The 14,935-nt window shown below is 52.4% G+C and overlaps 1 protein-coding gene across 1 annotated transcript in view; it reads left to right on the top strand.

The window, feature by feature from the left end:
• SAFB2 (scaffold attachment factor B2) overlaps nt 1-14,482 on the top strand; it is a 35,733-nt gene extending 21,251 nt beyond the window's left edge. The window contains exons 12-21 of the mRNA XM_035284011.3: nt 1,512-1,642; nt 2,847-2,938; nt 6,024-6,160; nt 7,314-7,601; nt 8,896-9,036; nt 10,191-10,236; nt 11,220-11,350; nt 13,516-13,628; nt 13,729-13,795; nt 14,092-14,482. Of these exons, the coding sequence (XP_035139902.3) occupies nt 1,512-1,642; nt 2,847-2,938; nt 6,024-6,160; nt 7,314-7,601; nt 8,896-9,036; nt 10,191-10,236; nt 11,220-11,350; nt 13,516-13,628; nt 13,729-13,795; nt 14,092-14,245 (1,300 nt within the window). The 3' untranslated portion in view covers nt 14,246-14,482. The remainder of the gene's footprint in view (nt 1-1,511; nt 1,643-2,846; nt 2,939-6,023; nt 6,161-7,313; nt 7,602-8,895; nt 9,037-10,190; nt 10,237-11,219; nt 11,351-13,515; nt 13,629-13,728; nt 13,796-14,091) is intronic.
• The last annotated feature ends 453 nt before the right edge of the window (nt 14,483-14,935 follow it).

The following is a 14,935-nucleotide window of genomic DNA, read 5'->3' as shown; positions in this document are numbered from 1 at the left end:
CACCCAGGGGTGATGCTTTTTGGTGGATATCTCTCCAGTCTTTTTTCCAGAATTTATATTTATCTACTAGAAGGAAAGCTGCTAAATAAACACAGAATCTTGTGCAGCAGGGGAAAGGAGTCAGGCGCTTCTTATTCCCCCTGAGTTCTGCCTCAGAATCTAAAGACTCCTCTCATTTTTTTTTTAAGACAGAGTCTTGCTCTGTCTCAATTTTTTTTTTTTTTTTTCTGTATTTTGTATTTTTAGTAGAGATGGGGTTTCACTATGTTGGCCAGGCTGGTCTCGAACTCCTGACCTTGTGATCTGACCGCCTTAGCCTCCCAAAGTGCTGGGATTACACGAGTGAGCCACCCCGCCTGGCCTAACAACCTTCTTTAAAGCATACCTTGAAGTGACAAAAGCAAGCTGTAGAGAAGTGTATGAAGTATGGCCTCGTTCATGTCACTCCTAAGACACTGTATAAAACATCATGTAGATCACTGAAGTCAGGCAGACCCAGTGATTCACAGTAAGGCCACCCTGGTGGTTGTCACAGGGATGAGGGAATGGAGATGAGATGATTTACAATAGTAAGTTCTGGGATGTACCATTAATTGATATGGTGTGTGTTTAAAATTTTTCTCAAAATGAATATTATTTAAAAAAAAAAAAAAGCTCCATGATGTAGAGGTTGAGGAGGGCAGGAGGAGACGGGGCCATCTGAGAGGCTTCCTTGGCGTGGCTGGAGCTCTGCCAGGTGCCCCGCCTGGGTCAGTGGTGAGGCCAACAGGTGCTTGCTCAAGGGCCCTGCAGGGGTCTGACTTCTCCTGCCTGGATCCTGGCACGTTATTGGTGTTGAGTTAGTGTGCAGTTTAATGGCCTGAGACAAACGGCATTAGGGAACGTGGCAGCTGCGTTTGAGTGGCAAAGATGATTTGTTTCACTACTTGGAAGAAAGTTTGCCTTTGGTTGAAATGGCACTGACACTCTCCCGTATTCACTGGTGCATCACACGTCATTTTAACTCCCTGAAAATAAGCAGCAGTTACCAGTCGAGGGGTGTTGGCTGCACGGGTGAATAGCCTACTGCTCTGTGCAATGGGGGCTTGGTGTCCTGTCACTGTGCCTCCATCCTGTCTATGTTGGATGGGGAAGAAATGCTTTTCCCTGTCAAACTTATAAACAGTGTTCCACACGTACATGACAAAACATTTAAAATAAACCTTTTAGAAGTGTTCTCATGTGGTTGGCGTGTTTCTCGTGTACACTTGCACGCCGGTCTTGCATGCTGGCCTGTCTGACATTTTGGAAATGCATCCCTAGGAACCTCCGGTTTCATAGTGCAAGTAATAGAGGTGGGAATACACCTGTATCTAAAGAGGAATGTTATTGTTACCATGGTTTTCATATCATTTTTCCCACCGAATTGCTGCCAGGGTGATTGGTTTTATGTGGACATCTGAGTGTGTGAGTGAGGCTCTGGGTGACTATTACAGAGTCTTGGGAACTTAAATTTGTAACTTTTTAAATAGAACCATAATTAAGAAGGAAGAGAAGATTGAGAAGAAGGAGGAAAAAAAGCCTGAAGACATTAAAAAGGAGGAAAAAGACCAGGATGAGCTGAAACCCGAACCTACAAATCGGTCTAGAGTCACCAAATCAGGTGATGAGAACCTTTCAAGTGCTGGTGGAAGGGGAAGGCCTGGCATGGGTGGTGAGTAGGTGGGGTTCTGAGGGAAGGCGAGGATGGCAAGCTTTGGTGACCTGGCAGTGTTTCACTGTTCATATGTCACTGTTAAACAAGAGCCTGTTGATGAAATGGCTTACAGGAGTTGCCATACAACATGGTGAATCCAGAAGTACCTGGGATGGGCTCATCTGCATTGCTGAACTCAGCTGCCTGAGTTCTGGCTTTTTCAGGGCCTTTGGCTGGATACAGTGTGGGATTTGCAAGAGTGAGTTGTCTTGAGTTTCCTGTAACTAACCTGATGCCATTCTGCAGGTGTGTAGTCAAGTTTTTCCCACGTTATGTTAAAGCTGGAGGTGGTAAAAACACAGAGAAAACGGAAACCTCCAAGCATCTGTTGAAGTGGTTGTATTTGGACGGTGCCACTTCTGTTGTCGTTTTATAAAAGGTCATTGTGCTCTACACCTTTGAATTTCTGTTCAGAATGTTTCGTGGCAAAAAAATAAGCCAACTCCACCTTCCCCATCGAGGAAGAAAAAAACAGAAACAAAACCCAGCCATCTGGAGCATTGAAATTTGGTACAGCACATTACAAGCTGGATCTTAAGCGCTCGGGCTAATTTACCCCGAGTCTCATGAGGAACATGTTTTTAAAATGTTCCCAAGTGTTCTAAATCTTCCCAGATAAGCCATTGTTCCGGTAGTTAGGGCCTGGCGGTTCTGTTGTCAGGAGAGAGGATGTGTCCGGAAGCCTTTATTGCTGGAGATGAGTAGAGGGAAGCCCACCGGCTGGCAGGGCACTCGCTCAGAGATGCAGTGTGATTCTGAGCACGGGCCGCATACTGCGGATCTTCACAGAACGTCAGTATAGCCCGGCTCCAGAGCTGTGCAGCTTCAGTGTGGAGGGTCACAGGCTCTGCAGCATGGGTGTGCTGGTTTAAGCTGTAGGATGGGAACAGGTCCCTCCAGTTGTGCAGAGACCTGTGAGGGTGCCCCAGCTGTGCTATACCCGTGTTACCCTGTTGCTCACAGTAGATGAGAAAGAGAGGCCCCCAAGGCTGGTGTCAGTCACTTGACTCATGCCTTGTGTGTCCAAAGCCCAGAGTCTTCAGAGCGCTGTTTACTGCGGGAGGTCAGGTGGCCACAGGTTTTGATAGATTGCTGTTTTATTTTCCTGAAGGAAGCAGAGGGATGGAGCGGACAGTCGTGATGGATAAATCGAAAGGAGAGCCCGTCATTAGCGTGAAAACCACCAGCAGGTCCAAAGAGAGAGTGAGTATTGCTTCCACCATCTCAGAGCCAACTGTTTGTTACCGTGGCTCCACGACCTGTTTGATTCGCATTATGAAAACTCTTAAATAATCTTAAGAGTTCTTTAAAGTTTGTAGGAGGTGTGAACATTGTGTAGATTGCAGATGCAGACACACAAATGAGTTCCCACACTTTCTGCAGAGCAGCGCCCATCATGTTTGCTTCCCTCCATGTGCTGGGCCTGCACCGCTCCTGTCTGGGATGTGCCGCCTTCTGACAGAGCATTGGTTCACATGGTAGCTCACCATAGGCTGGGACGGGCCAGACCCAGGCTCTTCAAGCTGGAAAGCAGGTCCTACTCTTTGGTTGACTTAGCAGGTTATATTGATTTTCTAGTCTTCTATCAAATTAAAAAGATGGAGACCAGTCTAGACAGAGTGTCGGTCATCTTACCAGATCAGGAGCTTCACCCTCAAGTTGTGCACACAGCTGGACAAAAGAGCGCCTCATTTGCCTTTTCCACTCTGGAAAAGAGTAAAAACCTCTGCTTCCCAGCTGCAGGTTCTAACTAAGATGTTCCTGAGATAACAGTGCTTTTTTAGTGAATGCAGAGTTCACTCTGTTCAGCCAGGACCGCTTTGTGTTGTTAAGACTTTTTTTTTTTGAGAGGGAGTCTTGCTGTGTTGCCCAGGCTGGAGTGCAGTGGTGCGATCTCGGCTCACGGCAACCACTGCCTTCAGGGTTCAAGCGACTCTCCTGCCTCAGCCTCTTGAGTAACTGGTATTGTAAGCATGCACCACCACACCCGGCTAATTTTTGTACTTTTAGTGGAGACTAGAGATTACAAGTGTGAGCCACCTGGGACTTAGTTTTTAAAATGAACTTTTGGATTTTATAAAGCATAAGTTCCTAACGTCATTTTTCACATGAAAAATCATAAACTACAGAGAAATCTAGAGTAGAACATTGAAAAAGACCCGTAATCTTATCCCTATGTAACTGTGATGTTGCAAATAAATAGTGATGGCATGTGCGTGATGAAACGATCAGGTCAGTGCAGGGAGATGCCGCACAGGCGCACTAACGCCTCCGCATGTCCGCTTGGCTCCTTGGCTTCCTCTGCATACACATCCCCTGCACGTGCCGTGGGGCCACAGGCGGAGGCTGTGCTGGAGCTCACTTTTTCTGTGTAATATGCCTTGGAGGTCTCTATACAGAGACACATGGTTTGGCCCTCTTCCTTTTTCCTTTTTTGTCTTTCAGCTTTTACATGTGTTTTTTTATGGATAATATTCACTTATTAAAAAAAATAAAGGGTGGGAGCCTCTCACTTTGTTGCTCAGTCTGGCTTCAAGTGATTCTTTCGCCTTGACCTCCCAGACTTGCTGGATTATAGTGTGAGCCACTACCCCAGCCTCTTTCAGCTTTTAAATTTTGAAATAAAGGGCTATTCAGAAAGGTTGTGGAGGAGACTTAAATCTCCTGGGTTGTTGCACATGCCAGGTTGCTGGAAAGTGGCTAAGCTGGTCTGAGAACCCAGGAGTCCCGTGCGGGCACCGTTGCCTGCCGTGCTGCCCGCTGCGCAGTGCTGTGTGGGCATCTGTCCCCTTCTCACTCCACTGCAGGGTATGTAAGACATCTGCCCGTCTCATGGGCAAGGCGTTTCTCCCAGCCTGCATTTTTTGAATAATTGGTGGAATGTCTCATCTTGGCCTTTGCCTGTCTTTGTCTTGGGTTGCTTTGTCTTTCATTGCCCTTTCTTTTTCTCCTGTGGGACCTAACTGGGAAAACAAGCTGAGTACCTGTTTTAAAGTGTCCTTTCCCAAGTCCCTGCCCCAAAGATTCTGTCTGGATCAACAGGAGGCCTCAGGTTCTGTGTTGTTTAAAAGCTTCCTGGGAAGGTCTGATGCATGGCCAGTTTTGGTGAGGCCTTGGAGAACCTTAGAAATGGGAGTCAGCTGTTAACAGTTTTGAGCTTTATACCACCGATAGAAGATCATGAATGTAGGCCGGGTGCGGTGACTCACACCTGTAATCCCATCACTTTGGGAGGATGAGGCAGGTGGATCACTTGAGCTCAGGAGTTTACCAGCCTGGGCAACAGGACGAAACCCTGTCTCTACAAAAATACAGAAATTAGCCAGGTTTGGTGGTGCCAGCTTCCCAGAAGGCTGAGGTGGGAGGATCACTTGAGCCTGCAGTGAGCCATGATTGTACCACTGCACTCCGGCCTGGACAACAGAACAAGACTGGGTGTCAAAAAAACACAAAAACCTACAAAAAATAAATTATGGAAGTTGGTGATTAGTGTTCTGTACCTTACTACGCACCCTGTTTTTGCATTAAAGCTTTTTTTTTTGGAGATGGAGTCTCACTTTGTTGTCCAGGCTGGAGTGCAGTGGTATGATCTTGGCTTACTACAACCTCTGCCTCCTGGGTTCAAGCAATTCTTCTGTCTCAGCCTCCTGAATAGCTGGGATTACAGGTGTGCACCACCATGCCTGGCTAATTTTTGTATCGTTAGTAGAGACTGGGTTTCTCCATGTTAGTCAAGCTAGTCTCGAACTCCTGACCTTGTGATCCACCCGCCTCTGCCTCCCAAAGTGCTAGGATTACAGGCTTGAGCCACTGCATGCAGCCTGGCATATTCTATTTAGTGCTGTTTGCCTGAGTCCTGAGCCAGCAGTTGAGACGTGAAACATGCAGTCTGCCCTCCAGCTGTCCAAACAGCTGTCCTCTTCTGAACTAATGGCCGCAATAGTCCTGTGCGGATGTGCCCCATGGCGCTGAGAGGCCTAGGTTTGCTTTAGATTACGTGAGTCTTTGGCTGTGCTATGTTAGAAAAACCGTGCCTGTAGGTTTTCTGAGGCATGGGCCAACCTCTGCTCTTCCATGAATGCCCCTTTGACATCTGAAAGCAGGATTCTTGCTTAAGCAGCAAAATGCAGGCTTGGAGGAAGCAACCTATGCCCAGCCTCTGGTCCGGAGACCACAGCCTTCAGTCTACACCATATGGGGCCAGAGAATCTTAGTCTCATACTGAATTTCCATTGTGTGTGTGTTGCAATCATTTTCCTTACATTAATAAACCAGTTTTGGTAAACAGAGCTCCAAGAGTCAGGATCGCAAGTCAGAAAGCAAAGAAAAGAGAGACATCTTGTCGTTTGATAAAATCAAAGAACAAAGGGAGAGAGAGCGCCAGAGGCAGCGGGAACGGGAGATCCGAGAAACGGAGAGGCGGCGGTGAGTGGAGCTAAGTGGGCTGGTGGGCTGGTGGCTTCCTCTCAGGGCGGTTGTCCTTCCCCCAGCTGTGTGCCAGAAAGCCAGTGCCTGGCCAGTTGGTGTCTTGTGCTTCGCTTGAGTCCTTGAGGCAGGGACCAGCACCTGTTCATGTGTGACCCGCCAGACATGCCAGGTGGCATGAAAGTCATCAAAGGGCCAGGTGCAGTGGCTCGCACCTGAAATCCCAGCACTTTGGGAGGCCAGGGCCAGAGGATCACTTGAAGCCAGGAGTTCAAGACCCTAGGCAACATAGCGAGACCCCACCTCTACAAAATATTTAAAAACTAGCTGGGCTTGGTGACATACCTTGTAGTCCCAGCTACTGAGGAGGTTGAAGTGGGAGGATGGCCTGAGCCCAGAAGCTCAAGGCTGCAGTGAGCCGTGATCACGACTACTCTAGATTCAGTGACAGTGGGACGCTATCTCTTAAATAGAAAAGACATAGTCATCGAAGCCCGTTACAGTAGATGGGGTTTGGTCATGTTGCCAGGCTGATCTTAAACTCCTGGGCCCGAGCGATCCTCCTGCACCAGCCTCCCCAAGTGCTGGATTACAGGCTGAGCCTTCTGCTGGCTCCAAGCCTATTTCCACCCCTCCTCTGGTGTTGGACCTTGGCCTGTGTGGAAAGCCCAGCCGGGTCTGGCGTTGATGGCAGACTCTGGGTGCTGAGGCCTCAGCCTTCCCTGTTGGAATCTCTCACATAAGGTCAGAAACCGCAAGGAGAGTCCAGTTGTTACTTTGCCGGGGCTCCTTTCCGGGCTGTGGTCTTGAAGGCGTTTTGTCCCTCTGCCTTGACATTCGGCCATTTCATGTCTGGATGCCTGGCTTCTCTTGTCACTTTTCCTCAAATATTGCTCAGTAAAGCAAAAGCTGTGCTCATAGCATTTGGAAAAGTGTTCTCGAGTGAACCTGGAAATGCTACCAGCTGTGCTGCCTTTGCTTTTCTTAAGGTAACTTTCTTAAATGCGGTAACTCCTCACGCGCGGCGCTAGGGAAGCCGGATAGGCTTTTGGACCCTTTCTTTTCTGCTTCCAGTTGATACCCAGTTTCGGTGCGGGCTTCCTCCATGGAGGCTTATGCAGGGAGTTCAGGGCAGCATTGCTTGTCCCGGCAGGGAACGCGAGCAGCGGGAGCGGGAGCAACGCCTTGAGGCCTTCCATGAGCGGAAGGAGAAGGCGCGGCTGCAGCGGGAGCGCTTGCAGCTCGAGTGCCAGCGCCAGCGTTTGGAGCGGGAGCGCATGGAGCGGGAGCGGCTAGAGCGCGAGCGCATGCGCGTGGAGCGCGAACGCAGAAAGGAGCAGGAGCGCATCCACCGGGAGCGCGAGGAGCTGCGGCGTCAGCAAGAGCAGCTGCGCTATGAGCAGGAGCGGCGGCCCGGGCGGAGGCCCTACGACCTCGACAGGTGAGTCCCGCCCAGAGCGTGGGCAGGACGGAGGCCTGCCTGGCAGCGGTATTCATCCTTCCAGCAGAACAGCGGCTTCCCTCCTGTCCCCGTCAGTGGGGAGAATGAAATTTGATGTGGAGCAGGCGCCCTGGGGACGCCCTGCAGATCTCACTGGCTGCTGCAGGGTTATTAGTTCACCGCCAGCACCCGAGGCTGTGTAATCTCTTTACCTATCTTCAGTTTCTCTGGGAGTCCTGATGGCTGCCGCTTGCCGAATGGTTTGTGATGCTTTTCCTCTCCATGTCCCCGTGGAGCATGAGTGTTCTGTCTTGCGAGACTGAGCGCCCGTTCGGCCCGAGTTGGCCACCACTGTCTCTGCTGGTCTCATGTGTCCTTGTAGACGGAAAGGCAGAAAAGGAAATTGCCTCTGGTTTAGAAAGTAGGTTTATTGGTCTCTAGCTGCCCCGAACGGCTTAATCGACAGTCACCTGTCACCCCACTCTCCGTGAGCCTAGTTTTCTGGTAAAAATCAGGAAGATGATAATTGGATGCCGTCTGGAGCTGTGTGTAGTCGACCATCACCCAGTCCAATTCCCTTTGCTTTTGCAAAAAACTCAGAGGGAGATTCAGGTTCCTGCATGAGGCAGGGAGAGTAAAAATGTGGCAACTCCAGTGCCATTTCAGAAGAATCAAGTAGTTGTTTTCTCTTGCATTTGTGTTCATGAGGGGGGTATCAAGGTAGTAACAGCCTCACGAGACAATGAGCTCACAGCGGTGCTCTTTTCGGGACTGTTGGATGAGAATACAAGTGTGCCTCTCCACTGTTTGGGGTTTAATTTATCAAATCAAAGCAGTGATCGAATCTTAGCCCTGCAGGATGTTTTAAACGATACTGGGGGTCAGGCATGGTGGCTCACGCCTGTAATGCCAGCACTTTGGGAGGCTGAGGCAGGTGGATCACGAGGTCAAGAGATTGAGACCATCCTGGTCAACATGGTGAAATCCCATCTCTACTAAAAATACAAAAAAAATTAGCCGGGCATGGTGGCACGTGCCTGTAATCCCACCTACTCAGAAGACTGAGGCAGGAGAATTACCTGAACCCAGGAGGCGGAGGTTGCGGTGAGCCAAGATCGTGCCATTGCATTCCAGCCTGGGTAACAAGAGTGAAACTCCATCTTAAAAAAAATAAAATAAAATAAACGATACTGGGTCTGGGGAGAGAGCTCCCCTCCCTACCTCCACCTCCTTCCTTTTTCCTCCTCCTTTTTCATAAATGAAATTTGCATTCTTTCAAAATAAAAACCAACAGACGAGATGATGCCTACTGGCCAGAAGGAAAGCGTGTGGCGATGGAGGACAGATACCGCGCCGACTTTCCCCGGCCGGATCATCGCTTCCACGACTTTGATCATCGAGACCGGGGCCAGTACCAGGACCACGCCATCGACAGGTCAGTGGCTCCGTCCCCTCCTGCAGCCATAGTCATTCAGGATGCCGGGGTATCCAGCTGACGTGGTTCTCAGCCCAGTGTGGGGGTTCCTGTGTCCTCTGAAGCCTCGTTTACTTCTCAGGTCCACAGTGGGTGACTCTGACCTTGCACAGAACATGAGCCAGTTGCTGGAATTGGCAGCCGCTTACAGAATCCCCAGCTTGCCTCATAGGAAGGCATCTCAGAGCCTGTTCCTTCCGCTGACCTCTTTTCGCGGGTGGGCCAGGAGGGTTCTGAGCCCAGGCCCCCCACAAAGAGTTCTCTCACTGTGAGGCAGCAGTGTTTGTCAGCACAACCTGGTTCTGGGATTCATAGCTTCCTGCTGGCCTCCATAGCTGCTCCCTCTCTCTCTCCTCCCTCCTATGGAGCTGGAAAGGGCTTGGGGTGGGGCCTGGCCCAGTCTCCTTGTTGGCGCAGCTGAGGTAGCCAGTATAGAGGGGAGGTGCGAGCTGAGGCATGCCTGGACTTCGTGGGGCCTGAACAACCAGCAGAGCTTCCTGCTCGCCGGAGCTACCAGGGAATTGACGGAAGACGTACAGAATTTCTCATGAGGGCTGCTTTGCATTTGGAGGGTCTGGGTGGGTTTTTCAGCCTTCCATAATGAGGAGTACACCTAGTTTATTTAAAAGGCAGTCCTCCACCTTCCGGTTTAAGAGTCCTGTCTTTGGGCTCCCCTCACGTCTGTGAGCCATTTCCCCATTCGTTGGCTTCTTTAGAAGGAATGTCAGAGTGGGGAGAACAGAAAGGGAGGCTGTGAGAGGCCACACTTAATTCTGCTGGAGTTTGGGATGGAGTTGTGAGTTGTGCTGAGTCCCACGTGTTGGGTCAGACTGAAGCTGAGGGATCACTGGAGACCTTCCTTTGTCCCTGTTCCCCTGAGAGCTCTCCAAGGAATTTTAGTTGAGTGCAATCTATTCCCGTCTCCTTAGAATACGACTTCATACCTGACCCTGGGGAAAAAAGCCTTTGGATTTGCGCTAGCTTTTTTTTCCCCAGGCCAGTTAGAGTTTGTATGTGTTGGGATGGAATACGTATCCCAGTTGTGAAGCTTCCTGACCCGCAGAAACGTGTAGTAGTGCCGGGCGCTGTTTGAATGGGACCTTTTCCTTTTGCAGGAGGGAGGGTTCGAGGCCAATGATGGGAGACCACCGGGACGGGCAGGTGAGTAGAGCCCCTTCGCCAAGCCCTGGGCCACTGTGCTGCTGTACAGGCATAGCTCTTTCTAACTGGGCGGCCGGTTTGCCCCGGAGACGTGGCAGCTCAGTCAGCACATGTGCCGGGTGCGGAAATGTGGGTTCTGGCTGGTGACTAGAAGTGCAAATACTGGATTGTTTTCTAATGCTCGTTTCTGTCATTTTCATGTATGTCGGGCTCGTTCTTGCTTCATTTTATCCAGTAGAAACTGCGAGTGTCTCTTCATTGTTCACTGGCTCAGGGAGCCTTTGGGTCTTGGTGCAGGGCCTGTGGGGTGGTGCCCTCAGAGACCAAAATGGTGCTTGTGGTTTAGCCCACATGTGCCAGGGGAGGGGGAATGGGGGTGGGCACTGGGGGCTGAAGACAACAAGAGGTGTCCCTGAGTCTCAGGTGCCATGCAGGTGCCCCATGCGTGGTGCCAGGGTGTGAGTTCTGAGAAAGCAGCACCCCGGTGGAGAGGTGGGAGGCGGGCGGCAGTGCAATGGCCTATAACAGCAGGTGGCGCCTGCCAGCTTCTGGCTTCTCCGTGCAGAGTTGGTTGGCCAGGGAGGCTGGAGGGTGTGGCCCTGCCAGAGCACAAAGGAGCTGACCCCCTGGGCCTCCTGTTACCACAAAGGAGGTAGCACCTGACTCCTCAGGGAAGACAGGGCTTGCCGATATCTCGGTGGACCTTGAGCAGAGCTTGAGGGCAGTAACGCCAGAGCTCCCCATGCTCCTGGAGCAGCTCAGGTAGGGCACTGATGGAGCTGTAGGGGTGTGAGGAGGGGAGCCAGGGAGCAGAGCATCAGCGAAGCAGGGCCCAGCAGGGCTAAGGCTGTGCCCACCCCCCAGTCCTTTCTCAGCCCCAGCCCACCTGCCGCCCTGGGGCCTGCGCTGGACAGACCTCTCAGAAGGGGGTGCCTATGTGGGTGATGTGGTCGGTGTCACCCTGTCCCTATTTTGCCTTCCAGCACTATGGAGATGACCGCCATAGCCACGGAGGACCCCCGGAGCGCCACGGCCGGGACTCCCGTGATGGCTGGGGAGGCTACAGCTCTGACAAGAGGCTAAGTGAAGGCCGGGGGCTGCCACCTCCCACCAGGTTAGTGGATGAGCCCCAGCCACGGGGAGAGCATCTGTCCTAGTCTGGGAGGAGGTTGGTGCCTGGCCGGGTACATCCTCAAGGTTTGATTCAGCTAGGGCAGCTTTAGTTTAGGACAGGCTACCAGGGGTCCTGCCATTTGAAAACCCTAACTCAGAAAGGCCAGGTTCTCAAGAAGAAAGCACAGGACAGGCTCTCAGGGATGGAGCTGTCCAGGTCGCCCAGAATGGTCCCTTCCTGTTCCTGAGCTCAGGGTGGCCTGCAGCTGTGAATGTCTCCATCGCAGGGGCTGCGTGCCCACTGGGAGAGACAGCGCCACAGCTCTTAGTCCTGCCCAGTCCCTGCTGTAGCAGCCTTGCCCCACCTCCACATTGCCTCTTTATGCGTGTCTTCCTTGGGTTTTCTCTCTGACCCCTGATTGGTCTGGGGCAGGACTTCTCAACCCCTATTAGAATCGCTTATGGGGACCCTCCCCCCAAGACTAGAGGCTGAGGATGCTGGGCCAGGTCCTCTGCAGGTATCCAAGGCCACCTTCACCAGCACTGTGGGCTTGGGGGTGGGGAGGGGCTGTCCTGAGCCTGTCAGCCTTGGGGTGCAGGGTTGTCTGGGAGGACTCTCTGTCCCTCTTTGGTTTATTTGGCCAGCTGCAGTCACCCCTGCCTGTGACTTGCTGCCTGGGCTTGCCATGAGGAGGCTAGTGGCAGGACCGCCTTGCGGCTGCTGCCCTGCTTTCCTCTGTGAAGAGTATCTTGTCTGTCTCCAGTCCCATCCTAGGGCTGCTTCAGCCCCTGCCCAGTGCCACAGGGTGCTCCTCTGTCCTTCCTTCCCTCTGCCCTGAGAGGTACTTCCACCTCTGCCAGGGACTTTGACTCAGCTGTGCTGAGTGTCCCAGGACACCCGAAGCTTCTCCCACATCTCTGGGCAGCACAGACGGTGGCAGTGCCGCATCAGTTGGTGTCAAGTGTTCTTGTCCTGTCACGTAGTGGGTTTTGTGGTAAATACCTCAGGAAAGTAAATGGGAAACTCATTCTCAGAACCAAAGACAGTGAACAGTGGCTGGGTGCCATCGGGTCACCAAGGGCAGGTGCCCCCACATGCGTGCTTTCCGCTCCCTCCAGGGCAGTATTGCACTTGCCTGGCAGGTGTGTTGAAGCTCTGTGGCCCCTCTCGGGCCTCTGGGCTCACTTGGCCCAGCTCTGACTGCACCCAGCATCCCACAGCAGGCGGCCACTCCTGCAAACTGGGTCTGGCTGCTTCCTGCATGGCCACTGTGACTGCTAGTGACTGTGCAGGACATTTCTGTCTGAAACTTGAAGCCAGTAGCTTTATTGAGGTATAATTCACATGATGTGCACTTCCTGATTCATGTGTGCAGTCAGTGGAGGTTTGCATATGCGCGGATCTGCAGCCACCCCACGGTCCAGTCCCAAGCATTTTCATGACCTGGAAAGAAGCCCTGCCCCTCTTAGTGGCCACACTCCCTTCCCCCCACCCCTGGCAGCCACTGTCCCTTTCTGGCCTTGGATTTGCTGACTTGAGTCATTTCCTGGAAGTGGGGTCCTGCGCAGTGTGCCTGCTGGGCCTGGCTTCTCCCTGAGCCTGGTATATTCAGGGTTCATCCCCACTGCAGCCTGGGCCGGCGCTTCCTTCCTGGGCATGGCTGAACACTCCACGGTCCAGACACACCACGCAGTGTTGTCCGTTCATCAGGTCTTGGGCATTGGGGTCCTTCCTCCTCTTGGCCATTAGGAACATTCATGACTGATGTCTCTGGCCATGGTGATTCTGAACTGAGCTTTTCAAAGAAGCACCAACTGCTTTCCGCAGTGTCTGCACCATTTCATGTTTCCACCAGCAGTGGACGAGGGTTCCTCACTTTTCCTCACTCCCTCTGCCCTGCTTGTTACTGTGTGATTCTAGCATCCTAGCGGGGTGAGGTGGCATCTCAGTGTGGCTTGGATTGGTGTTTCTGGGTGGCATTGAGCACTTCATGTGCTTATCTTTGGGGAAATGTCACTTCCCATCATTCGCCCACTCGTCTGCTGCCCTCGCTGTGTGGCATGACCTGCCAGGAGGCTGAGGCCAGGGTGGGCATGTCTGCTCCCGGTGTCACCCTGGAGGCTCATCAGATGGCTGCATGTCTGCTTTTTATTTTTTTGGCAAAGGGGCGGCCGTGACTGGGAAGAGCACAACCAGCGGCTGGAGGAGCACCAGGCACGCACCTGGCAGGGTGCCATGGACACAGGCGCAGCCGGCCGGGAGCACACAAGGTGGCAAGGTATGGGGCTGGCTCTGGGAACGAGGATGGCTGTGGCCCCCATGCATATCCAGGGGTTTCCCCAGAGACGGAGTGTTTGCACACCCTTCTTCTTTTCCAGGTGGTGAGAGAGGCCTGTCTGGGCCCTCAGGGCCGGGGCACATGGCAAGCCGCGGCGGAGTGGCGGGGTAAGGCGTGTTTTCCGAGGAGAATGGCGGTTCGATCCTGCTCCTCACTTCCTCTCCCCTTTTTGCATGTTTGGTCATCTGGCTGGGTTGGATGTTTTGCAAACAAAAGCAAAAAGCAGCTCTTTGCAATTTATGCAAGTAAGGCTCTTCGGTTACCTGGAATACAGTGTGTGATGATTTTGCTCACCTGGAAAGAAAGCCAAGCATTCTAAAGGCTGCAGGACCATTACTGAACCCATGTTACGATGGAAACATTGAGCGCTTCAAGGGGAAAAAATGTCTGGCTTTGTTCCTAGGCGAGGCGGCTTTGCACAAGGTGGACATTCCCAGGGCCACGTGGTACCAGGTGGTGGACTGGAAGGTGGAGTGGCCAGCCAGGACCGGGGCAGCAGAGTCCCGCACCCACATCCCCATCCCCACCCGTACCCCCACTTCACCCGCCGCTACTAAGTCCCACTCACTGCGAGTTTTCAGGTAGGCAGACGCACTGTTGAATCTGGTAGCCAGGGTTCCCTTGAACTTGTGGGATCTTTTAAAAGCAAAGCAAATCCTGCCACCGTGTTGTAGCTCAATACAATGTGAACTCACTTTTTTTTTAAATAAATGTGTTCTTGTTCTGCCATTTTTAAATCAAGGTTTCTGTTAACGAGGCATTCCATTTTCCATTAATAAAGTTTACCATTCGCACTCTTGTGTGCGTGTGCGAGTCCTGGTCACCACAGCTCAGGATGGGCCCAGCCCTAGGCATAGTGGTATGACTGCATAGTGGCTGTTGGCTCTGCTAGGTGCTTCCAGAGTCCTTCACCTGCGTCATCCTACTGAGTTCGCACAACCACCCCAGGAAGTGGGGCGTCCAGATCCCCATCATCAGCCCATGGGAACTAGGGTTTCTTCACTGGGGGCTGTGCACCGTGGGACCCTCAGACCAACCCCTTCACCCCATGCCTGTCTCTGTGTGGGTAGCGGTGAGGGCGTCCCAGGCCCCTGGGAGCTCTCCGCCTGCTGCCTCAGTCCAGGGTAGTGTGCTGTGCCGGTGTGTGGTAGGTCTGTGGGGAGGCTGGTGTGTGGTGGGCCTGCCATCCCCTGGCTGCCATGTGTGTCCTGCTTAGTGCCTGCTGCCGGTGGCCCGGCAGGAGTGGG

The sequence above is a fragment of the Callithrix jacchus genome, chromosome 22 (genome assembly GCF_049354715.1).
Source record: "Callithrix jacchus isolate 240 chromosome 22, calJac240_pri, whole genome shotgun sequence".
In the NCBI taxonomy this organism is placed as follows: domain Eukaryota; kingdom Metazoa; phylum Chordata; class Mammalia; order Primates; family Cebidae; genus Callithrix; species Callithrix jacchus.
Note: the sequence above shows the minus strand (reverse complement) of the source record. Positions and strands in the feature narration are given on the sequence as shown.